Below are 26,836 nucleotides of genomic sequence, written 5' to 3'. Positions count from 1 at the left end.
GGGAATTGTTTTTATTTTTGTATTGATGGAAAGTTGGTGATTCTAGTCTTAGATTTTTTTTTTAATCTCTTGGTTATCAAGTTGTTGTTTAGAACAATGCTTAGATTTCTAGTTTTATGCTATTGTAGTTGAGTTTGGTAGGGAAACGATAAGAGGGAAAAAAACCCTACAGATAGAATGATTGCATCATTGACACAAGCATGACAAACCCATTAGCTAAGTGGAATATTGATGGCATAGAGTCTTGGTTAGTGAGGGAAATAGCCAACAAGTCATTATTAGGCTTTCTACCTGTGCTAGCTATTTTCGTAGTTGTATTCCTCAGCTTTCCACCACTATAACAAACCCCCACCCCGAGATAATCAATTCATAAAGAGAAAAAAATGTTAATTTTGGTTCATAGTTTTGTGCTGTCCAGTCCATGATGGGTTGACATTATTGCTGTGGGCTAGAATTATGGAAGCACATTGTGATGGGAGCATGTGCCAGAGTAAACTCTGCCCACGTTGTGATTTAGAAAGCAAAGAAAAAGAGAAAGGACCACAGTCCCATGTTTCACTTCAAGATCACAGTCCCAATAACCTGACGATTTACACTGGGCCTTTCCTGTCAAAAAGTTCTGGCATCTTTCTGTGGAGTCCATGGAGACTCAGCATTGAATACTTTGGCCTTTTGGTGATACTTACCTAAGCACCTTAGCTTGAGTGATTTGGTATACCATAGAAATACAAGAAAGGCCTGTGGCTGGGTCTAGGGTGTTTGTCGAGATGGAAACTCTTTTCTCTTTTTCATCACTGAAGTTTAAATGGATGATATAAATGCCTATACTTTGGCTTTCTAATACCAAACACTTCAGATTTCAGATCAACTTTCGGCATTTGCCTTCCTGACCGATCATAGACATCACTAAATTGTCTGCTCTGTTTTCTTTTCAGTTTTTAGGCTATAATTTAAATATCTTTCAGTTATTTTAAGTAAAAAAAATCATAGTCTAATATTAAAATAATTCCAATATTCCCCACTTTACCCTAGAGGACCTTTAAACCTATGGTTCTCAACTCTCCTAACAATTCAACCCTTTAAAAGAGTTCTTCATGCTATGGTGACCTCCAACCATAAAGATGTTTGTTGCTACTTCATAACTGAAATTTTGCTACTGCTATGAATCATAACAGAAATACCTGATATAACACCCCTGGACCCACAGGTTGAGACCCACTGCTCTAGACATACAAGTTTTGCTTACTTACTGAGTATTTGCTTACTTGGCAATACTCTACTAAGTAAAAAGAGGTTTGTTTGTTTGTTTGTTTGTTTTTTTCTGAATATTGAGGAAATTGATGTGTTTCCAACCTTACTGATACATGAAAAGTTGTAAGGCACCAAGAGAATTTCTGTTTGCAGGTTAGCTATAATTGATTGTGACCTGCAATCCAATAAAGTCCAATAAACCCTCTCCTCCCCAAATTGCTTTGGTTCATGCTGTTTATCACAGCAACATAAAGCAAAAGGCAGCATTTACTGTAAATGTTAAATGTTCATGCTCTCCCCTAGTGAAGACTAGAAGTTTCAAGGTCAGCAAATAGTAATGAAAGAATCCAGATTAATTAATTTCTTCTCTAATATTTCTTCTGAGACCTTAAATTAGGAATATGTTTTCTTCTCTATTTCCTGATACTAATTTCATTTTCCATTAAAAAACTGTTTTGGTAGACTTATAAATTGTCTTTTCTCTTCCTGCACATAGTGGACGGATTAGATGCCCACTGAATTAACCACATGTTTACAATTTGTGAACTGGAATCTCATAATCTGAACTTAATCAATGTAAGGATGCTAGTAGTTCACTGGCTGCTTTATCAGTCGAATCATTAGACATTTCTGCATACTTTGAGGAAGCAGATTTCCAACTAGTGATTCATATATCTTATTAATTATCTACTTACCAGCAAGCCAAGTATCCATGCCACTGGATTGTATGAATATTAGACAGAGAATCATATATCACTTCATTTTTCATATGTGTATTTCTCTTTCCATGCTTTTCTTTGGTTCTGATTGTAAACGGATTCATCAAAAACCAACTCTACTACTAACTTCCATACCAATGTATTTTAGACCACAGTATGTAAAATGAAAAGAATAGATTCAATTTGAATAGATTCAATTTGAATGTTTGAGTATTTAACACATTTATTAACTCTGTATATGGGTAAGGTGTGTTACTGTAAATCATGCCAAGGCATTACCTGGCATGTTATTTTACCCTTGACATGCTTACAGTGAAGGAGCTAAACAACCTTCCTATCTTTAGGAAGAATTTCATGGTACCTATAGCACATACATGGTACAAGAATGACTGTAAGTCGCATATCTGGCCAAGATCTACAAGAAAAATCTGGCATAAACATGATGACCAAGAGGGAAAAACCATACATAGCTGAGTATGTCAGGGCATTGAAACTTCACTGCCCGTGTTGCCATGGTGCTCTAACAGTCCACTCCCTCCTTCAATGCTCAGTTTGGGAAAGTCCTTGAATTTAGACAAAAAGCAATTCATTGTAAAGAGCTCCTACCTGGATACACAAAATGGCATCAAAGTGCCGAGACAACTGAGGGTGAGATGGTTTCCAAAGGGATACATGATAAATACAGAGGAAATGGACAGAAGTTCTCAGAATACATTTTGTAGAGACTGGCTAGATGTACAAAACTGAGATTTAAAAAAGAAGCATACGATTATAGAAAACACATTAAAAAATCCTATCAGGCCAGGAATGTTTGTAGATGTCTTCCTTTAGCCATCATCCTGCATCAGAACCTGTGTGATTCTACAGTGCAAATTTACAAATTTTCCAGCAAAACTGGAAGGTAGCTACATAGTATTCAGGAAGAATACATTTTATTTTATTTTTTACATTTTTTAATTTTGTTTACAGTTTAGTCTATTCACTTTGTATCCCAGCTGTAAGGCTGCTCCCTCAGGGGGAGGTGATCAAAGAGCCAGCCACTGAGTTCATGTCAGAGACAGTCCCTGTTCCCATTACTAGGGAACCGACTAGGAGACTGAGCTACCATGGGCTACATCTGTGCAGGGGTTCTAGGCTATCTCCATGCATGGTCCTTGGTTGGAATATCAGTCTCAGAAAAGACCCCTGGGCCCAATTTTTTTTGGTTCTGTTGCTCTTCTTGTGGAGTCCTGTCCCCTTGAGGTCTGTCTATCTCCTCATTCTTTCATAACAAATTAAGTAATCCAATTAAAAAATGGGGTACAGAGCTAAACAGAGAATTCTCAATAGTGAAATATCAAATGGCAGAGAAATACTTAGAGAAATGTTCAATGTCCTTAGTCATCAGGGAAATGCAGATCAAAACGACCCTGAGATTCCATACTACACACATCAGAATGACTAAGATCAAAAACGTAAGTGACAATACATGCTGGAGAGGATGTGGAGAAAAGAGAACCATCCTCCATTGCAGGTGGAAATGTAAAAACTTGTACAGCCACTTTGGAAATCAATCTGGTGCTTTCTCAGAAGATTAGGAATAGTACTACCTTAAGATCCAGCTATACCATTCCTAGGCATTTATCCAAAATATGCTCAAGTATACAACAAGGACATTTGCCCAACCATGTCTGTAGCAGCTTTATTCGTAATAGCCAGAACCTGGAAACAACCTAGATGTCCCTCAACTTAGGAATGCATACAGAAAAAAAAAAGTGTGGTACATTTACACAATTGAATATTATTCATCAAATAAAAGCATAGAAGCCATGAAATTGCTCCTCCTTTCCAAGATCATTTCCATGTCAGTTAAAAGTGTACTGAATGGAGTGATCCTAAGGTGGATGGCTCACTCTTTGCAGCTTAGAATGATCAAATTTGTTAATTGTCCGTTTCCCATTGCCTTGTGTGCTTTTGATTTTTTTGTTTGTTTGTTTAGTATAGCTAGTGACCTGAAAAGGGCGTTTGCCAATCATGTTTACTGACTTTGCAATAAAGCCAGAGATGGGCAACATAAAACTGACAAAAAAGAGCAGTGTTTAGAGAAAGATGATTCCATGTTTATGGGAACTAAAATGGGTAAATCCTGTGGTTTGCGCTGCATCTAAGAAAAAGTGTTTTCATGGCTTATTCAAAGTACACAACAAAATATTTTGTTTCAGAATTTTGCTGTGCAGGAGTATCTTTCAATGTTTTGTTTTTTACCTTTATTTTAGTATGTGTGTTTGTGTGTGTGTATGTGCATGCGTGTGTGGCTGATTCAGAGCTCATATCTGGAGGTCATAGGACACCTTGAGGAGTCAGTTTCTCCTTCTACCTGATGTGCTCTGGGGAATGAACTCAGCTTCTCAGGCTTACCCAATGAAACATCTAGTGGTGTCCACGAAGTATATTGAAAGTAAATAAAAACTCATACCAGATTTATTTTTTCCTTTTATTGAAAACAGATCCTTCTTTCATACAGTACATCCTGATGACAGTTTCATCTCCTTCTACTCCTCCCAGTTCTTCTCCAAATCCCCTTCCCTTCCGGGTCCACTCTCTTTCTATCTCTCATTAGAAAAGAACAGGCTACTAAGAGATAACAACCAAACATAAGAAAATAACATATAATAAGACGAAGGAAAAACTACCATACAGACATTGGACACGGCAATACAGTAGGAGAAAAAGAGTCCATAGAGCAGGCACAAGAGTCAGAGACCCAGTCATCTCACAGTCAGGAGTCTCATAAAAATACTAAGCTAATAGCTATTGTATGTGTGTGTGTTTCTGTTTGTGTATGTACAGAAGACCATGTCAGACCCATGCAGGACCTGTGTTTCCTGCTAAAGTCTCTCTGAGCTCATATTAACACTGGTTATTTGATTCAGGGAACCCTGTTCTCTGGGTGTTCTCCATCCCCTCTGGCCCTTCCAATTTTTCTGCCTCCTCTTCCACAGGATTCCACAATCTCTGAGGGGAGGGATTTGATGGGGACCTCCCATTAAGATGTTCTCTCCATATATTGTTCAGCTAGGGGTCCTTACTTCTGCTCCTGGTGGAAGAAGCCTTTCTGTTAATGACTGGAAAGGGTATTGATCTATGAGTATAGCAGAATTTCATTAGAAATCTTTTTTTTTGATAAATTTTATTTAGATCAGTATTGTTTGCTTTTACCAAAGAACTCTAGGCTGTCTAGTCTCTCACCCGAGTAATTGGATGTGTATTCCTTCTTCAGGAGGGAACCTTTGGTAAAATCAGACATTGGTTGGCTACTCTTACAAGTTCTGTGCCACTATTGCTCTAGTGTATTTTGTATACAAAACCTTTGTATAGGTCAAAGGTTTTGTCTCTTGGTTGATGTCTGTACTTCTCTCTTGGTAGCCTGCAGAGTACCTTCTCACATCCAAGAGACTAGCACATAGGTGTGAGCTTTCCATCTAGGCACCAGCTCGTCTTTTCCAAGTTAATTGAATTGTGTGAGTGTCGTTCTTGGCAATGGGGCCTCACTGTCATTTTTTTGAATAGCAACAATTTATTTTAATAACATCCTGGGTCGTTTGGGTTTTCATGGTAACAACTTGTCCAACAACTCAAAGCAACTGATCCCACCACTGGAAGCCTTGCCTGGCTACAAGAAATGGTCAGTTGAGACTGCATCTGCCATTTCTAGGAGTCTTTTATTAAGATTACCTTCATGGATTCTAGGAAGTTTCTAGTACACTAGGATTCCATTCCACCTCCCAAATGCCCCCCCACCAATCCCAGCCATCTCTCCCCACACTATCTCCCTCTACCCAAGCTCCTGTCTAACCTGATCCTCTATTCCAGGCCCCACCCACTTCCATTTTTCCCATAAAACCTATTCCATTTCCTCTCCCATGTTGATCCCTGCATCTTCCCTAGAGTCCTCCTCCTCCTCAACTAACCTTTCTGTGTCTATAGATTATAGCTTAGTTATCACTGGGTTAATAACAAATATTCTCTTATAAGTTAATACAGACTGTATTTATCTTTCTAGGTCTGGGGTTTTTTTTTCTAGTTTTATCTATTTGCCTACACATTTCATGATGTTATTTTTCATCAGCTGATTAATACTCCATTCTGTAAATGTACCACACTTTCTTTATTCACTCTTCAGTTGAGAAACATCTAGTCTGTTTCCCATTTCTAGCCAGTATGAATAAAGCTGCAATGAATTTGGTTGAGCATGCGTCCCTGTGGTAGGATGGAACATCCTTTGGATATATGCCCAAGAGTGATAGAACTGGATTTTGAGGTAGATTGATTTCCAATTTTCTGAGGAACTGCCATATTGATTTCTACAGTGGTTGTACAAGTTGGCACTCCCACCAGGAGTGGAGGAGTGTTCTTCTTGCTCAATATCTTTGCCAGCATGAGCTGTCACTTGTGGTTTTGATCTTAGCCATTATGACAGGTGTAAGATGAAATCTCAAAGGAATTTTGATTTGCTGTTCCTTGATGTATAAGGATACTGAACATTTCTTTAAGTGCTTCTCAGTCATTTGAGTTTCCTCTATTGAGAATTCTCAATTTAGATCTTTATTCCATTTTTAGTTGGATTGTTTGGTTTTCTATATCTAGTTTCTTGAGGGAAATATACATATATACATATGTAATGTATATATATATATACACATATACATATACATAATTTATATATATCTGAGCATAAGCTAGATGCTCTGAACTCAGACTTTTGAGCCTTTCCTCTTCCTTTTCTTGATCTGTTTGTGTATATATAAATCTTTATATATACATATGTGTATGTATATGTACATATATATGTACATGTTATACACACACACACACACACATATATATATATATATATATATCCTCTTCTGGATGTGGAGTTGTGTGGTGGTTTAAATAGGAATGGTTTCCAAAGACTCATGGCTTTGAATGCTTAGTCAGAGGAAGAGGCACTATTAAGAGGTGTGGTCTTCTTGGAGTAGGTATGGTCTTGTTGGAGGAATTGTGTCAGTGTGGAGGTTGGATTGAGGTCTCCTATGCTCAAGCTATGCCCCCTATGGCACACAGTATCCTCCTGATGCCTGTGCATCAAGATGTAGGACTCTTGGCTCCTCTAGCACCATGTCTGCCTGCAAGCTATCGTGCCTCTCACCATGATGATAGTGTGCTAAACCTCCGAAACTATAAGCCAGCTCCAAATAAATATTTTTCTTTGTAAGAGTTGCTGTGGTTGTAGTGTTTCTTCATAGGAATGAAACCTTAACTAGAGAAGTTTATAAAATTCATATTTTCCCATTCAGTTTGCTGGTGTTTTGTCCTAATGACAGTGTCCTTTGCCTTCCTGAAGCTTTTCAGTTTTGTGAGGTCCCATTTACTAGTTATTGATCTTAGTGTTTGTGCTATTGGTGTTCTGTTCAGGAAGTCTCCTCCTGTTCCAAGTGTTCAATGCTGTACGCCAATTTCTCTTCTGTCAGGTTCAATGTATCCAGTTTTATGCTGCTGTCATTCATCCACTTGGACTTAAGTTTTGTTCAGGGTGAGAAGTATGGTTCAATTAGCATTTTTCCACACGCTGACATCCTATTTGACTATAACCATTTGTCAAAAATGCTGACTTTGTTCCATGGAGTATTTCTGCCATTGTTATTAAAAATCAGGTGCCCATAGGTATGTTGATTTGTGTCTTCACCTTCAATCCAATTTCATTGATCACTATGTCAATTTTATGTAAATACAATGCAGTTTTTGCTATTGTACCTCTAGAACATAACCCCCAGCACTTCTTGTACTATTCAGGGTTGTGTTAGCTATCCTGGGTTTTTTGTTTTTCTCATATGAAGTTGAAAATTGTCCATTCAAGGTCTGTAAAGTATTTAGTTGGAATTTTCATGGGGACTACATTGAATCTGTTGATTGCCTTTGGGTAGGATGACCATTTTTACTATGTTAATCGTAACAATCCATGAGCATGGGAGATCTTTCCATATTCTTGTATCTTCTTCAGTTTCTTTCTTCAAAGACATGAAGTTTTTATTTTACAAGTCTTTTTAACTTTCTTGGTTATAGAGTCCCAAGTTATTTTGTATTACTTGAAGCTATTATGAAAGATGCTGTTTCCCTGGTTTCAGAGGGCTGATTATTGTGAATTAATATTGCACCCAGCAATTTTACTGAAGGTGTTTATCAGCTGTAGGAGTTCCACAGTGGAATTATCAGCGATAGCCCCCTCCCTCATCCCATCCCATCCCAATCTCACCTTCCCTCCCTTTTCTTCTTCTATGCCCCTTCCCCAGTCCACTTAATTATATTTCTTATGTTCGAGAATTCTGTGTATTTTTTTCTATCAAATTCTAGGAAGTCTTTCATTTCTTTCTTGTTTGTCTTGACCTACTTTTCATTCGTGAGAGAGATGTTCAGTTTCTGTGAGTTTGTAAGCTTTCTGTTGCTTCTTTTTTTGTTGTTGATATACAGCTTTAATTCTTGATGGTCTGATAGGCTGCAGGAAGTTATTTCAATTTTATTGTATCTGTTAAGACTTAATTTGTATCTAAATATGTGGTCAACTTTTGTGAAAGTTCCATGAGGTGCATGAAAGAAGGTATCTTTTTTTAATCATTGGATGAAATATTCTATAACTATCTGTTAGTTCCATTTGCTTTATGAGACATGTTTAGGTTCAGCATTTTCCTGTTTAGTTTTATCTGTGTGACCTGCCCATTGATGAGAGTTGGGTATTGATGTCTCCCACTATCAGTGTCTGAAAGTCAGAATGTGATTTAAATTGTAGTAGTGTTTTGTTTGTTTGTTCGTTTGAGTTTTTTGTTTTTGTTTTACTTTTCCCTTGTGTTCAGGGCATAGTTACTATGAACTGAAATGTCAAAAAAAAGCCATCCTGGTGCATTTTTTCTTTGATGACTATGTACTATCATTCCCTATCTCTTTTGATTAGTTTTGTTTTGAAGTTTATTTTGCTAGATATTGAAATGACTGTACAAGCTTGCTCCTTAGGCCTGTTTGCTTGGAATAATTTTTCCAACCCTTTCCCCTGATGTTATAGCTATCCTTGATGTTGAGGTGTGTTTCTTGGATGCAGCAGAAGGACAGATCCTGTTTTTACATCTATTCTGCTCATCTCTATCTTTTTATTAGGAAACTGAAACTGTTGCTATTGAGAGGGTATATGTGTGTGTGTGTGCTTACCTTCTTTTGACTTTGTAATGTGAAGCTGAGGAGGGTGTCCTGCTGTAGAACTGGGTATTGGCACCGGAGAAACAGGGAGAGAAGAAAAGGTCTGCAGGCAGCCTCATCACACCAGATGCTGAATATTTACTTCTGTGTGGTAAATATGAGGACAAGGATAGGAGCACTGAATTTTCTAGTTGTTCTTTTTTATATAACAAGAAGAATGCCATTGGTGATGAATAACATAGAAAATATTAAATTACACTAAAAGTAAATGGTACATGGTGGTCATTTTATCAGGTGTTCCAAAATTTCCAAAGGAAAAAATTGAACCCATGGATGTAGAAGAAGGGGATTCCATTGTCCTGCCCTGCAACCCTCCCAAAGGCCTCCCACCTTTGCACATCTACTGGATGAATATTGGTAAGTAGTGTTCTGTTCCAGCAAATGAGGTCACTTCAATTCCATGAACTATGTATATAACACAGCAAAACCAATGAGAGCGATCCTCCACATGTGGCTGACTATCCTTAGAACCAAATAAATTTCAAGATTAGATACATTAGGAATTCCATTTTTCCTCCTAAGTGTAAACTACAGCGTATATGTGAAGGTACTAGAAGATCATTATGTCTCTTGATTTTAATATATTTGAAATGGGAAAGCAGTATTCATGAGATAGGACATGCCTCCTGTGAAAAACCTTCCCCACAGTCCTTCTCCTTGGAGCATAGCCCAGCTCAGAGTTGCAGTGACTTGGGTTGCACTGTTGGTCCAATATTACTGTTTCAGCTTGGTTCTACCTGCTAAAAACAATCACCAACAAAATATTCAGTATCGACATTTGTGTGTTTACTCTTCCAAAATGCTTTGGTGATTCCTGACACAAACCCTCTTCCTGCAAACCCTGTTCTGCCTCATGCTTTCTCGCTGCCCTCTGGGTGTTTTCCTCATTGTATTACATAGAAAAATTCTTACTTGTACTGCAACCAGAGGAGAGTGGGTGAAGCTGCTCCTAGACTCATCCTAGAATTCTACAGCTGCACCCAGTGCCTGGTGATCAGTGGTGCAGACATCACTTTCGAGGGTCACAGTGTCAGAGAAGTAGCCTCTATAGAAAACAAGGGCGATAACTGAGTGTTATTGGAACTGAACAGTTTTTAGATAAGCCAAAGAAAAGGTAAAGGTCAACAGGTGAGGAGAGATGGGACACCCAGACTGAGTCTGTCTGTGAGATATTCAGCCTTCCAAGATTTCATAGTTGCTTACTTTTCACTGTTTGCCTTCTCGCTGCTCTTGGATTAGGACCAGACTGTCAAAAAGTAGGAAGAGCAGACAAGAAACATCACAATACAAATCATATGAAAGAAATAGCAATGCCAAGGTTTAATGCAACATCGTGAGGAGTGGCAGCCCATTTCAGTGACAAGTTGCTTTTTTTATCTCCTTGCAGAATTAGAACACATTAAACAAGATGAAAGGGTGTACATGAGTCAAAAGGGAGATCTGTACTTTGCAAACGTGGAAGAAAAAGACAGTCGCAATGATTACTGTTGCTTCGCTGCATTTCCAAAATTAAGGACGATTGTCCAAAAAATGCCAATGAAACTAACTGTGAACAGTTGTAAGTCCAAATAATTTATTCTTCCTTCACTCACGCTGAATGCAAATATGCATAATTTCATTCTTCTTGCTGAGGCCACTTAAAGCCGGTTGGTATTTCTGTCATCGTTTTGTTTAACTCTAGAGACTTCATACAGATGATCTAGACATCTGCAGCTGCAGATCTGCAGTAGCTCTGTCTCTGGCAGCCAGAAAATCAAATCTCAATTCACAATACAAATGTGTTTCATTTGATGTCTGCAGGATCTTCTCATTTTCAGTGAGCTTAATAAAGCACATCTCACGCACAAGCTCATTGTGACCTTGGATAAATCAGCAGGCTGAAAAAGAAAGAGACAAAAATAGAGTCAAAAGAAAATCACCATATATATATATATATATATATATATATATATATATATATATATATAATTTTTTTATCACATCAAGCTTTTTCTTTGTCCATCCAAATTGTCAAAGTTATCTGAATTGATTTTCTGTTTCCTACTTGATTTGGTAATTCATGTCTGAGTTCCCAAAAGGGAAGAAGTAATTAGTGAGAGGCAAAGTGGTAAGATTCAAAGGCAAAGGATAATCCCAGCAGCTTTCTGGTTGAATAATTGACCCTGGTAGAGCAGAAAGTTGGCATGACCATTTCATTGTCTAATTTGGTCCATGATTGTTCCATTTTCTGTTCATATGATGTGTGGTGTCTTCTCTATGAAGCCTTTCAGTAGCTTGAAATCTTTGTAATAAAGTTAACCCTTGTTTCTTTACAACTTCAAATTTAAGCTCCATATATACATACATATGTATATTATATATGTACATACATTACAGATTATATACATGTATATTATATATGTATAACACACATGTATATAATGTAAAACTGTATTCCCATAGACAGTACTCAAATGGGCATGGCTGTAATTAATTTTGTAATTTTCCTCAAATAAATACATGACTTTCATACTTTACTGATGTCAGCATCTACCATTATGTTTGTATTAGTTTCTTCCATCTTTTTTATTTCAGTAAAGCATGCTAATGATTCAAGTTCATCCACAGAAATTAGTTCCAAGGGTAAGTTGGCCATATGTAGACTTTGGGCATGTATATTTACCTTTAGTCACTCATTGTCATCTCTGTTTGAATCTTTCTTTTATTTAGTCCAAGATTTTATTAGAAAGAATGCCAATAATTCTGTCAATTAACCTTTTATCCTAGAAGGCTCTATGATTACAATCCTTTAGAATATATACAAAGGGATATATATATATATATATATATATATATATATATATATATATATATACACATACATACGTACACAAAACTTTGTGGTAATCTTTACATATTAAATAATACATATGTAGTTAACATATATACAGGTAACATATAATTAACATATAAAATATAACTGTGGTTTTAGGTATAGCTATAAGTATTCTTATGTACTGACTTTTCTAATAGCTCACAAATGACAGAAGGTTAATAGCCTAACAAAAGGTAAGAGAAAATAAGTGGTTAATATCAAGAAAACTAGAGAAACACTGGGCTTAAGAAAGTTAAGTGAGTCATTTTTACTTGAAAGACTTTTCAGAACAGTTGATAAATTACTCTGCAATCTATAAATTGATAAATTTATATGCGGTTGATAAATTACTATGCAGTTTTCAATATAATTCCATTTTTTGTCTTTTAAAATTTTATTCATTTTTTTGCAAAACATCTATTACGACTTTCTAATCTGTGCTTAGTGGGGAGACTAATGAATCATTTTCTAAACAGTTTGTATCCTTGAGGATCTGAGACTAGAAAGAATTTACTGAAGACCTAAATAAATTTATGGATGCCTGCAGTCTACTGTAAGCTTCTTTAGTCTGAATTCTCCATGAAGTACCCCAGGAAGCTGTGTCTCCCTCCCCAGAAGGAATCTTATAGAATACTTAGATCAATAAGTTAAATAAATATATGTAATCATCAAAAATACAAAGGTCTGGTCACACCTATGAAATACAAAGTCAGACTGTCAATTAGGTGGCTGGGTGTCTTCAAGAAATTGTCTTGAATAAGGCTTCACTTTCTGAAAAGGAACAAGTAGTATGCATTGTGACATTTGTAAAAGATGGTAAAGAAACAGAAAAGCACCCACTTCCTAGGATGAGAGAAGTCTGTTTAAGAAGAAGCACAGCAAAATGTATACATAAAAGGATGTGAAGTCATGCTTTAAGAATGATCTGGTACCACAGAAACTTTACAGTCTTTACTGGGGAGGTTATTGACTCTTCTTTTTTTTTTTTTTTTTTTTCTTTTCCAGCAAATTCCATCAAGCAAAGGAAACCCAAACTTCTGTTGCCTCCTGCTCAAAGTGGCAGTTCAACCGAAATAACTGTCCTCAAGGGGGAAACCCTGTTACTGGAGTGCTTTGCAGAGGGCCTGTGAGTACCCTGGCCTCTGCTCATCCCTTCTCCCATCTAGTGTTTCATATACTGAAAAATCAAAACTTTGCTGAATGCATGCTCTTAAGTTATCATTTTTAAAAGTATAGTCCCTGTTCATGCTACTCTGGAGAGATACATTTGTGCTTCCTTACATGTAATTAGGGCTACAACTGAAACGGACTTATAGGTACCTGTCTTTATTGAGCTATCAGAAAAGCAGGGATCAAAGCACCCTTAGTGAATTAGACGGTCTAACGCTGTCCTTTTGAGCATGTGCATTAGCAGTCACCCATCTTTTGTAAAGCCATGCTTTTTTTCCCCTCTCTATTCTAATTTTCAACCCTAGTTTATAAGGAGCTATCGCCACTGTTATACAATAGAAGGTCATGACCTGTGCCCCAAGCCAGGTCCAACCACCTATTCTCAAAAAGCCAATTAAAAGAGTCAAATTAATAAAGGAAAACAAACAAACAGGCAAAAAATGTTCAATATGCCCATATTGGGCAGAAGGATAAAAAGACCTGGAGACCCCCTTCAAGTCTGTCTTCCAGTACTGAAGTGAGATTAAATTTTAAATGGAGGTCCAAGAATGTGCACACTGAAGAAATTCCAGCAAGGTGTGTCCCTACATTACCGTTGCTTCACCGATCTTGTCCGAATTTCAATATCATCTTATTAGATAGTACAACAAGTTGTTAGAACTTTGTGAAATCTCTTTCTAGGGGACATAATTCCCTCCGAATGGCCTCTTATCCTCCCAACATGAGGTTCCTGAATAAATTTCCATTTATTTGGGGTTTCAGTGTCCTGATCACCATTTTATATTCTCTTTTTAATTTCCAAAAGCCTTTTACTTATTTTTATTACCCTTCCTGTGTTTTGTGCAAAAATGGGTCCCAATCATGACCTTTAGAAGAAACACACATCACAAGCTGGTCCAGGGACATCTCCTACAGCAATGTCCTGTTTTGTTTCTTCCACCAAAGCCCTAAGGGTTGACATTTGTCATCCTCTAAAATTCCAGTCTTAGCCGAGTGTCTACTGTACATTTATGTACCCGGGGCTGTGGTCATAGGAGCTCACCTGTTTCTACAAGTATCCCCACTGACGTGACAGTCTCCCATCAGAAATGGGGTGGAGAAAGGCACTCCATCTTCCAGTTTATGGATTTGAGATGAAATCATTTTGCAAGTAATGAAACCCTCAGCTAGGATTTGAAATGAATTAAACTGTGTTACATTAAATAGTAATTAAGAGTAGAAATAGGAAATAAAATCCACTCTTGTTCATAATTCAGTGAAAAGTTTGAATGACTTGTTTTAAATTAGGTAGAGAAGAAAGTGAATAACTTTAAATTATTTTGCAACTTCTATAGTTTGCACATTTTTTTTTTCAGCCAGGTTGCTTATTGGCCTTAAGTCACTGAGTTCAGTGATAAATTATTTCAATATTTTGACCTCTATGAAGATAGTATGGTGTCTGTATTATTTTTTAAGATTTGTTCTATTTTACGTACTTGAGTATTTTGACTGCTAGTATGTCTGTGTGCTACATGCCTGTAGTGATCACAGAGGCAGGAGGAGGAAAAAGACTTTCAGAGGATTGTGAGCCACTACATGGATGCTGGAAATTGTACAGGTCATCTGCCGAAATAACTAGAGCTCTTACCTGCTAAGCCTTCTCTGTAGCCTTGTGGGAAGATTGAAGAAGCCTTGCCATCTGCTGTAACTCATGGCTAACCACCTGGTGTTAGTGTGTATTTATAGCAGTGGAAAGCAAAGTCTTCCAGGCTTTGTCGTTGTTCAGGTTAACTCTTCGAGTCAGCCAAACCTTTTAGGGACTTTCTCTCCTCATTTCCTGCCAATGGTATCATTTACTTCCTGAGGTGATTGGCATCTGTTCAGAATTGTCCTCCACTTGCAGAAATTCCCCCAGTGTGCCTTGTAGAGACTGGGATGTTGGGAAGGCACACAGGAAAAAGAAAATGTATATCCACGAGAGTTGTTTTTCTTTGTAACAGGAATATTCCTGATGCTCTGTCAGAAGAAGCATTTTATCCCTTTATAATTGGTTTGAGTTGAGCTTTTTGATCTGTCTGGTCTTCCTTTGAGTGGAGACAATACTATCAAAAAGGATTTTCAAAAGACTTTTCATATATCTCAAGGAAGTTTAAAATCACAGGCCTTCCAGAGTAACAAAAAATTAACAATCACTAACCATCATGGTAGTATTTTGTCCTCTACAACCTTAACTCATGTTGCCTCTCAACATTCCCTGGCTTAATTTTTCCCATTTGCAGGTTAGACAAATATAGCCCACAGAGCTTACACTGAAGCCAAAGCACTTTTCCAGGGTGAATGGAACCTGAAGCTTATTCAACCCTATTTGTCCCCAAACCTTAAATTCATCCAAGTGTGACTCACATCAATATACCTCTTTAACCAAAGGAACCCTTTCAGCATAAACAGAAACAGGAAAAAACAGTGAGCAGCACTGTGTCTTCTCTGAGGTAGTTACATAAATCACACCTTTAAGTAAATGATGATAGTAAAAAAATAAAGTCTGGGCTGCTGGTTAAAAGGTACATTTCTGAGTTCGAGTTCTCAGCATTCACCTAAAAAGTCAGGCATGACTGCAACCATGTTACCCTAGCAGTGGGGGAAGGCAGATAAGGTGACAAGTGAGAGAGCAAGACACCAGAAGAGCTCCTCTGGCCTGTGATTTTATGCACAGGCATGTGCACTGGCATATACAACACACACACACACACACACACACACACACACAGTAACATTCACAATATTAATTAAGCTAGGGAAGCTTCCAGAGAGACACACATGTTGCAAAGCTTAGAGTTTATAGATTCCCTGGAGAAGGAGGAGAGTTAAATGATAATTTGACTCTTAATAGGAGAGAAAGGTGTTTATTGTTGCCATCTTACTGTCAGTGAGAACATGCTGTTTTAATAATCCACACTCCCATTGTGTGAAATGAAAGCAGACTCATCGTGAATTTAAGGATGTATGCTTTCTTTGGATCCTGCATTTTACACCAAGAATCATAAGAAAATTACCCACATAAGAACTGGAAAAAATATTAGAAGTTATGATATAATGTGTATATGTTCAAAACAAAACAAAACACTAAACAACACTTTTATCCTCAACCCATCATTGCAGATTGTATTATTAAGTGCTCCTTAAAAATAAAGTAAGCAAGAAAACAAAACAGAACTGTCCAGGATAGAATGGAAATCAGCCTAGCTTAATAAACCGCGCCTACGTGTGATGTCATGTTAATCTGACTTGAGTCATGTCATTTGATTATAAGAAGTGAGGAGAGTTAGACAAATGATTCAAGAACAGAAGTAAAAGATGAATTTGGGGATAGTAAGATGCTTGCATTGCTAAAGTACAGACTCCTGAAAATCTTCTTGGGAGGAACTGAAGTCCAGGGCAGCCTGTCACTTGGCAGATTGCCACTTTGACAGAAGGCATAAAAAGCAAGCAGGTAGGAGATTGGGACTCCGGGTACTGCTTGGTGGCATGCTCCCTGGAATTCAACAGCTAATCAACATACTCCCACATGTGTGTGTCTGTCTTCAGTGACCATTTCCTGAGGACATCTGCTGTGTGAGCTGTGCTTGGTCAAAAAGCAGGTTGTCATTACAAATATGTGCAGTTAATTCTTTTGGACTTGAGAAAAAAAAATGTTTATAAAAAGAACTTCACCTTTGCTTTTAATATAATTGTTTCCTAATAATTGTGCTATTTAATCTAATTTCAGTATGAACAATTAATTTGAAAGAAGTGTAACGATTTGAGACAATAATTTAATTACTAGGTCTGGACAGAGCACTTGCTGCTCTTCCAGTTGACCTGATTCAATTTCAAGCACCCACATGGTGGTACACAGCCATTTGGAACTCCAGTTCTAGGGGATCTGAAGCCTTCTTCTGGACCCCATAGTCATCACATAAACATGTGGTGCGCATATATACATGCAGACCCAACACTCATAACACAATCATAAATAAATTTTGAAAAATTAATGTTTACTTGGTGCCTAATGTAAAGCTTGACCAGAAACATAAGACCAAACAGCTAGGATGCTAGTTTCTTATGTAAAGCAGAATCAAATAGAACCCACTAAGAAAGAAAAAACCAACAGTAAGTATTGACTCCAATAAGTGTAATCTACTTAGCTTCTTGGAGCTTCAGATGTGATGCTGGCACAGTGATAACAGTAAGATTTCTCATTCTTCAAGCGTTCTCAGAGTATTAACAAGTAACCAGTAATATGGTAAATAAAATACATGTGTTTTCCAGTCTTGTAGGAGGAAACAACCAAGTTGCCCCCAACTTACAGTTGTTTATCGCAGTAGTCATAAGTTGTCACTTTTCCACCCTCATTTTTATGAGAAGGGATTTTTCATCCAACTGTTTGTCTTGGCCCTCACTCCTGATTTCCCTTCATTGTAACGCACATGGCACATGGTGAGGTTTTCCCTGCCTTTGGTTTTGTGTGTGTTTGTTTTGATCGGGTGAGCCCATCCCCCCAATGCTCCAGAATTAGGGGAAATTCCAGGTTCTTGTCTCCTTCCTTGTGTTCCCCACAGAGCAGGAAAGCAGGGTCAGTGTTGGGGGCTCCAAGCTGCCCCAGAACGAAAGAGCTGCTCCTACATGCAGCCCACTCACTTGGCTCCAGTCCGCAGCCACTTTAGCCAAAATTGGACTCATTAGGATGCAACAGGAAATTGTTGCTTACCCCTGCTGGTCTGTGGAGCCTACTGTGCCATGTTGTTGAAAGTCACACAGGGATATGAGCTGTTGCTCTCTGGCCACGGGAGAATTTCACACTTGACAAATGCCTTGTAATGTTATTTCTCTGGACTTCAATTATTCATCTCGTGTACAGCTTCATTGATTCAGCACTCATGTAGAGTTAGCCCATTGAATAGAGGGGACAAGATTCCTAGGGACTAGACCATTAAAGCAGCTTATGATGAAACATGCTTGTTCAACTCCGATGCTTCCCATGACGGTATGTCCATTGGTAAGGACGATGGAACTCGGTGTATATAAAAGTCAACTCGGTAATAGGTAATAGGTGTGCCATGAGAGATTATTTATAGTTGATATTTGCTTATTTATGACTCATTATATCTCTTGCAGACCAACCCCACAGGTCGAGTGGATTAAATTGGGTAGTGAATTACCAAAGTCAAGTGAAACAGAAGAAAAATGTAAAAACGCATTGAAGATAGAGAACATCTCCTACCACGACAAAGGAAATTATCGTTGTATAGCCAACAATTCGTTAGGAAAAACCAGTCATGATTTTCATGTGACAGTAGAAGGTATGTCCCCACTAGGATTTAAGTTTCTACTTCAGAGAGTAAGACAAGTGCATTCAGTTCATCGTCCTTTGACTCAGCAGTGAGTATGTCAAAGCCGATCATTAATTTGGGGTTTCAGTTATAGTGTGGGCACTGAGCAACACTAAATTAATCAGGCTTGTAATTAAGCTCCCCAAACCATATGGAAGGCACAAATGTCAGGAAGAGCGCTCATGTTAGGGACTTGAACATATACCACTTCGAGGGTAAGTTTAAATGGTCAGTAAACCTACCCTCCCGTAAGGTTTTATTGCATGAAATGATTTTAATTATAATGCACACATGACTCTCATCAATGTGGTCGTGATTATGAAATCAAGCACTCTGCAAAGGCCCTGGAAGCAGATTTGGAGTGTTTGTCACTCAGCTGCTCTGTCTATAGCGCTCAGCTTCATTTTTCTATTCTTTAGTTGTTCTTTTGTTTTTATTTTGTTTTGTTTTTTTTTTTGTGTGTGTGTGTGTGTGTGTTTGTATGTGTGTGTGTGTGAAAGAAATGAGAGAGTCGGATAAATACTCTTAGCTTTATCCTCATTCCAACATTTTGTGTTCTGTACCTGGTGTTCAACATATTGCTCACAGTGAAATATGAAGAGACCTATGGTTCAAATATTAAATTTTTTCATCAAAAGTACCAAAAGACATTACTTTCATCTTCTGCCTACAAAAACTGAACTTTTTTGTTCAACTGAGATTTTCTGCCTCTTTCTTTTTAAATGAGAAAGTGGGTGATGGTGACATTACTCTCATGAAATAGCAGCCACAGATATTAGATATCCGGGCTGTGGCTGTGGTTCAGGAGTGGAGGCTGCCTGACCTTGCTGTGAATTTGATTGACAGACTGTTTCTGATGGTCAGGTAACACTTAGGCTTTTTTTCTGTGGTTTACTTAAACTGTATCAGTCAAATGAATGGAGTGGTTGCTACCTTGTACCTTTGTGCTTAATCAGTGCTGCGTTGGCTAAACTGTGAAAGAGAATCATCTCTCCCAGGCTGTGGCTTCACGAAAATGAGCTGGAAGGCCACTGTTAATATTTTGATAAAGTTTGCCTTTAAAGCTTCAGTTTGTGCATGGAGCACTTCACCAACAGCCTTTTTGTTTTAATTAATGGAAAAGAAAAGAGACCCAGAAACAAATTTCACTCAAAAGTAAATATTACAGTAATTGACTTATCCGTGTCCTGGGTGAGAATAACAACTACAACACTTCTATTATGTTCTCTTATTTGAGGAGAGAACAGGAAATTAAAAATAAGAGAATTCATTTTCATTGGATCACCAAAACAAAACCTGTATAGGAGAGAACAAAATGTCAGACATTAACATCAACATCTGGCAATAATAATATATTCCTCTGACAATAAATTATTCAAAAAGACATTCAGAGAAGTTTGAAAGTCGTGTCTATTATTTTAGACATTATTTGACACTTTCCTATAATTTGGTTTGTAATGGGGGTACTGTCCCTATGCCTTACACCTTTCAAGCACACAGACACACACACACACACACACACACACACACAACCGAACATACATAATTATTAGCTGCTTCTACTCCAAGTTGCTGACTATTAGGAATCCTTCCAGATGGCTGCCGCGTTGCTACGGTAGCTGAATATTTTAACAATCTGGCCTGGGTTTTCTTGACTATTAAGACCAAAGCTTTCAAAAGAATTGCAAATGTTGCAAAAAATATTATACAAGTAAAGTTAATTATACAACTTAAAATGTTGACTGTAGGAATCCAAAGGGATATAGGTTCCCTGAACAAATTATCTTCACTATTCATAAGACAGCTATTACTGTTGCTGAGATATAAATAGTGTTCGTATGAAGAATACTGAGTCGTTTTGCTTTTGTGAGAACATACTAAACATACACTCAGAAGAATGTTTCAGCTTCTCCTCAAACCTGCATGGGAACAGTTGACTGTCTTCAAGAAACATTCTCTTTCCTAAAGGGAGAAAGCAGCAGCTATAAACTTTACTAATCATCAGAAGACAGGAGTTGGTCTTTATTACATTTTTTTTGTCTCCTTGTATCTTCCTCTTTATTTTCATCCTTTTATTTATAAACCCAAATTAAATAACGACTGCCATGCGAGGACAAAGCAGTATTGTCATTGTCATATGTCTTGAGATATTAGTCCATTGTGAAAATATCCTGTGTGCATCCTAGTCTGTCTGTCATTTTTCTTTCCTGTTCTGAAATTCAAATTTCATGAACTTCCACATTAAACTATAACAGCCTAAATTTGTAATCAGGCTCACAACAGTATCTTTTGCGACCCAAGTAGCAGTCAAATACTATTCTCATTAAATCTATGTAGTAGGAAAGTGAGTCACCATACAGTGAGGATTATTTCTCTTTCAAGTTGCTTTAGGTTTTTACTCATATGTCTAGTCCACTGAAGTCTTTGAATATTTAATAAGTTCTACTTAAAAGCCTACCCTGTATGTACGTCTCTTTTGAGCCAGACATTGTGCCATACCATGGAGAAACAAGACAGTGGGCTTCAGCCCTGGCTCTCTAGAGATCACTAATCTAAGGACTCTCAGTGCTGATGTCAATATTGAACTAGTGAATATTCAGCCAGTGAAGTCAACAGTGGGAATCTCAGCCTGGGCTGCATTTCATACAGTCAGAGCCAGGTTTTAAGCCTCTCTATCATTTCATGACAATGCCCACATCTGTTCAAGACCAGAGGCTTAAGTAAAAAAAAAAAAAAAAAGAAGAAGAAGAAGAAGAAGAAGAAGAAGAAGAAGAAGAAGAAGAAGAAGAAGAAGAAGAAGGAAACATCTACATGAACGCAGAAATGTTTTTAAAACTTAGGAAGAAGGGCCAAGCTAATTTATAAGGATGATACCTATCAACTACAAAATGTTTGAAATTTCCTGAGTCAGTTGATAGGTGGGGGTGGGTAGAAATTTAAATTCTCCACTGGACAGCTGCCCTGACCTTGATTCCCAGTTTTCATGCATAAGATGGCAGTGGATGAGGAACTGGCTCCACAGCTTTGCATCTCCCTGTCATTTCCTCTCTCTTCTGAGATTCATGGAGTGGCAAGGACAGGGAAGGTGGATTCTTTCAGTGAGGACCCTGAAAAAAGTAGATGAATTCTCCAAAGCTCAGTATTATTTCAATAAGGTCAAAGGTTAGATGAAATGATACATCACGTTTTCATTTGATTCTAATGGGAATACATCTTTAATATACATGAGCAAAGATATACTCCTAACAAATGTTAATTAAATTCTTAGACTGGGTGTAGTGATTGGAAAATTGTATTTATTACACAGGAAAAATGAAAGAATATTTTCATTGCAGGATCTTTATCTTTAAATACTTGGAAAGGAACAGTCACAGTTTCTACTATGAACATGTTCATGGCCTTCCCCTCTAACTTGCACATGTTGAAGTTTGTTGTGGTTATATAACAAGCAAAGAAAATAATTTAAAAGGAGAGGGCATAGAGAGGTGTTTCCATGTTTAGGAGCATGTGACCTTCTTCCAGAGGACCAGAGCTTGGTTCCCAACACACATGTTGAATAGTCACCCACCAATACATAGAATACCCCACACACACAAATAAAAATGAACTTTTAAAAAACAATGCCATAAAGGCACCTTTCACTTCAGAAAGTGATCCACAGTCTCTGATTTAGTCCATTGAACTTTAATGTATGGTAAAGTTCTCTATAGTTTTAGACTAATCTATTATGAATGTGGGCGTTTAACATGAAAATTAACAATTGAGTCACACCCCATGGGGAGATTCTAAAGACACAAGGCATGCCTCTTGCTCACACAGACTTGCAATAACAGCTTGTATGTACTTATTTTTCTTTGGTGGACTTGGTTTTTCCAGTGTAATTCCCTTTTCTTCCTCTTCTAGAATGATTTAAAAGATATTGTCACTTTGTGCAAGTTCATATCTTTTAAAAGTTTCCTTTTTGAATCAAGACCGAAGTCCATAGTTCTTGGGTGGGGGTGGGGGGGGGAAATGTCCAAGCTAAAGTTGATGGTACTTACTACTTTAAGGCTTTGTTAAGCCATTTCTGAGATTAATCATCAGCCTTGCATGCGGCTCTGGAGAAATGGTTCAGTGATTGAAAGCACTGGCTGCTCTTTCAGAGGGCCCTGATTTGGTTACTGCATCCACAGGGTAGCTCACAACTGTCTGTACCTCCAATCAAGGGGTCTGACACCTTCTTGTGGAATCTGTGGGTACCAGGCATCCAAGAAAGTGTTACATAGCCATATATGCAGCCAAAACATCATCATCAACAACAACAATAATAATAATAAGTGTAGTATCCATGCACACTTGTAGTCTTTTATTCAGTGTTGATACAGAGCTACCCTGGCAGTGACAAAATATGACAGCACTTTTTGAACTGAAGACCCTTCTTCTGTTGTGAGACTCCAATTAGAGTCACACATTTGAAGAGATATGCATCAAAAATTGAAGATAATTTATTTCTGTTTTTTCCCTGCTTTGTTTCAAAAGCAAAAAAAAAAAAAAAAAATCAAATGATCTCAGCTTCTTTTTCTGCCCCTTTACAGCAAGAACATTGCTAGCAAATTACATTTCCCAAATTGATAACTTATGCAATTTGTTATAGATGTGATGTGTAAATGCTATAATCAATAATCAAAGAACAAGGTTTTGCAAATTTTATTGTTATTTAAAAAGCTCTCTGAGTCTATCTCTTGCATATCCACATTTCAGCTACTTTGTTGCAGCCTGAGTAGAAACAGTAGCCAGCACTAAATGAGTTACCATCTGTTTGGTCCCTGCTCATGTCTCTGCTAGTGAAATGTATACTTTAGCAGCTAAAGCAGCTGTATATTTTTAGTATGTTGATTTATATACATGTTCTGAGTGTCATGTAAGCACACACACACACACACACACACACACACACACACACACCCTTAACACACCCACCTTCCTGTGTAGAACTTGACCATACGAAATACTTTGTAGTGTCTGCCCTCTGCTGGTCTGTGGTAGAAACGCAGTCTTGTTACGGTGGTTGGATCTTTTGCTTATGGAAGACACTGTCTGAAAGTGTCTTGGTTTTGTTTCCAGAGCCTCCAAGCTGGAAAAAGAAGCCTCAGAGTGCCGTGTATAGCACGGGGAGCAATGGAATCTTGTTGTGTGAGGCGGAAGGAGAACCCCAACCCACGATCAAATGGAGAGTCAATGGCTTGCCAATTGAAAGTGAGTTGAACACAAATGAACAAGAAAAACCTGACAGCAATTTAATGGGATAGTATGTGATCAGACAGTTTGGTGATAGATGAAGCAGATTAGTTGGGATGTAGTAGCATAATACAGTGCCAGCAAATCAACAAGTGCTTCTTTCTGGGCAAATTGATTGATGACAAGCCACGGATAGTAGTTTTGCATCTACTAACTTAATCATATATATATATATGTGTAATATTATATTACATATGCTTAATTATTTAATACAATAAATAATAACCTAATGACTGAATTAGCAAAAGTATTAATACAAACAACCCTTGCTTCTGTCCATGAGAACAAGTGATAGAATAACCTAGTAGATGAAAGCATCAGTTGAAAGTTAAAACTTATTGTACCCATGCAACATCCACGGATCCTGGACTCTGCCTCTGCCATGAATCACTGTCGGTCACACATTACCTCTATGTTGTGGCCAGGAGACATGTGAAGTTATAACTCTACATGACACAAGAGCACCCTGGCTGCTGTTGACAACACAAGAAAATCCTCTTGAGTTTTGTCCACATTGGGTGCCATGGAAAGACAGAAATGGACCAGGACTGAGGGCCAAGTTTCCTCACTGCCACAGTCTCCAAACCCCTAAGCTTTTATTTGGATAGAGAGCTGAGGCTATTCTAAAGGTATTTGTTCGGGCGGGAGGACAGAACCTATGTTATGTGTTATGTGCTCGGTAAGTAGCTCCATGGAGAACATGAATACTAAGTACTTGGCATGTGGCTCCCATTTAGTCCTTTTTCCCTGGTTCCCCATATTAGACAGGCTTTCTTGTGATTCACAAGCCAAAGTCCTCTCTGGGATGTGACTTTTCTCAGCTCTGTGGCCTCTAGGTGGCCACGGAATCCCCTAAGCTTCAGTTTCTCAAGCTACAGAATGGAAGCAGTGCTAATTGGCACCGTTTGAATGAGATAAATTAGTCAGCCACCTAAAGCCGTGATTCATCTGTAGCGTTCTCTGATGGTTTATGGGCCCTGGAGCCACATTGCCTGTGTTTACATTTCCTAACATTTACTAGCTGTGTGACTGAAAATGTGACTGACCCTCTTAAAACCTGTTTCCTCAGAAGAAAAACAGAGGTGAAAATAGGAGTGACTTGTGGATATGTTCAGTGGATTGAAGAAAACACCATTCAAATTATGTTTTGCCCAATATCTGTCACAAAACATGAACCCTGGAGGGTAGATACAGGAGGGTGAGGAGTTCAGTCCTTGCTGCCTGGATGCCTGAGCTGTTACAAAAGAGCCTTAATGGTGAGCCCAGACAACCAGTTTATGAAAACTCTAGATTAGGGCTGCTATCTGGCTTGGTCACAGAAGTTTTGTTTGTAGTAGAGGGTAGCTAATATAGAGCCCTATACATGGACAGGGTACTGGGAATAATTGACAGTGAGTCCTCAGCTGCCAAATGAAACGTCTATATACTCCTCTGAGTTTCAGTGAATAATACAGAAGAGGGAGCTGAAGCAATGTAATAGCTGGAGATGGTGAGGGGTGTTAAGAAATGTCATCTTCGGGACATGAAGTAGCTATTGCACCCTTGAACTCCCAGCATGATATTTTAACTGCATAAGCTCTGTCTGTCAAAACTCCAGATTGGTGGGTGAGGGGAATTTATGAGGCACCACCCCTAGCTGAGGAGTCATTGGTATTTGAGGGGTACTGAAGGAGAGATGACACTTTCCCTTTGGTGGATGGCTGGTGGTAGGTTGTGGGTGCTCTGGTGGATAGCCCCCACCAAGACATAAAGTTGGAAGGGGTCGTGTTGTTGAGAAATTTGTGCATAAGTAGTAGTTAGATCCTGTGGACAGTGTTAAGTTTCAGCTTGGTGGTTATGAAAGTACACAGTACAAGAGATGGAGATGGTAAGGAAGTCAGCTGCCGTACGCTGTCTGTGAATGCTTCTGGAGTGGAGAAGTGAGGAACTGAAAAGACTCTCCATGCATGTGCCTCTAGAGAAGTAGAAGAAAACAATCCAGTGTGGCTTAAGCTCAAGGCATGAGGAAGGGGCGGTTAGCTGGTGGAATTATTCAGTAGATTAAGGTATCATCGCATAGAAACTGACAAGGCACCATTAAAGTTTGGGGATGTCATTGATGATAGATGGGCAGTCATAAAGGGTTTTGATGGAAGAACGTGAGTTAGACATGTTACAGTTTGTTCGTTTGCAAAGTACTAAAGTTTGAACTGAGGTTCTTCCCACATGCCAGGCAAGTGCTTTTCTATTGAGATATATTCCTAGCCCTTTATATTTATGTGTTAAAGAAAATATCTGCTCTTTGAATGCGGCCTTTAACTGTATGGCTGCAAAAAGGTGACGGAAAGACACTGAGGTCTCCATTTAAACATGTCAACGTGGTCAGGTAATGGATATTTCCAAAGTAGAGCCAATCGATTTGCTGATGGATGATATAGGCATAGCTATGCTCACAGGTGCCATAGGAAGGACTGAAACCAGCCAGGCTCGTGGAGAACAAGCCCTGCTGTTTGCACAGCTCTTGAGCGCAGCTTTTTTTTTTTTTTTTTATTACTTGCAACAGGGCCACAGTGTGGTGACTGACAGTTTGGCTGACAGAAGATTAGAAAACTCTGGGGCTCCTATCCTTTCCACGTCATACTCTCCTTCTGCCGAAGGTTTGGTTATGAGTCTTAGTATCTGTTTAGAAACAAAGAATAGGAGCCCCACAAGGACCAAATATATCCGAGCACAGGGTTTTTTTCTGAAACTGTTTCTCCAACCAAGGACCATGTATGGATATAACCTAGAACCTTTGCTTGGACGAAGCTCATGGTAGCTCAATAATCAATTGGTTTCCCATAGTAAGGGGAACAGGGACTATCTCTGACAGGAAGTCAATGGCAGGCTCTTTGGCCTCCCCCCCCCCCAGGGGAGGAACAGTCCTGCTAGGCCACAGAGGAGGACTTTGCAGCCAGTCCTAAAGATACCTG

The 26,836-nt window shown here is 38.4% G+C and overlaps 1 protein-coding gene across 2 annotated transcripts in view; it reads left to right on the top strand.

Moving 5' to 3' along the window:
* Chl1 (cell adhesion molecule L1 like) overlaps window positions 1-26,836 on the top strand; it is a 213,831-nt gene that overhangs the window by 141,610 nt on the left and 45,385 nt on the right. Inside the window, exons 6-11 of one of the 2 annotated variants that reach the window (XM_055628603.1) lie at window positions 9,471-9,593; window positions 10,624-10,794; window positions 11,811-11,858; window positions 13,096-13,216; window positions 18,394-18,578; window positions 23,712-23,843. In XM_055628603.1, coding sequence (XP_055484578.1) covers window positions 9,471-9,593; window positions 10,624-10,794; window positions 11,811-11,858; window positions 13,096-13,216; window positions 18,394-18,578; window positions 23,712-23,843 — 780 coding nt within the window. The remainder of the gene's footprint in view (window positions 1-9,470; window positions 9,594-10,623; window positions 10,795-11,810; window positions 11,859-13,095; window positions 13,217-18,393; window positions 18,579-23,711; window positions 23,844-26,836) is intronic. The other variant, XM_055628604.1, reaches the window with a different exon arrangement.

The sequence above is a fragment of the Psammomys obesus genome, unplaced genomic scaffold (assembly GCF_907164565.1).
Source record: "Psammomys obesus unplaced genomic scaffold, mPsaObe1.curated_primary_1811, whole genome shotgun sequence".
Classification (NCBI taxonomy): Eukaryota; Metazoa; Chordata; class Mammalia; order Rodentia; family Muridae; genus Psammomys; species Psammomys obesus.
The sequence above is the reverse complement of the archived record's forward strand: the minus strand, read 5'-3'. Positions and strand labels throughout refer to the sequence as shown.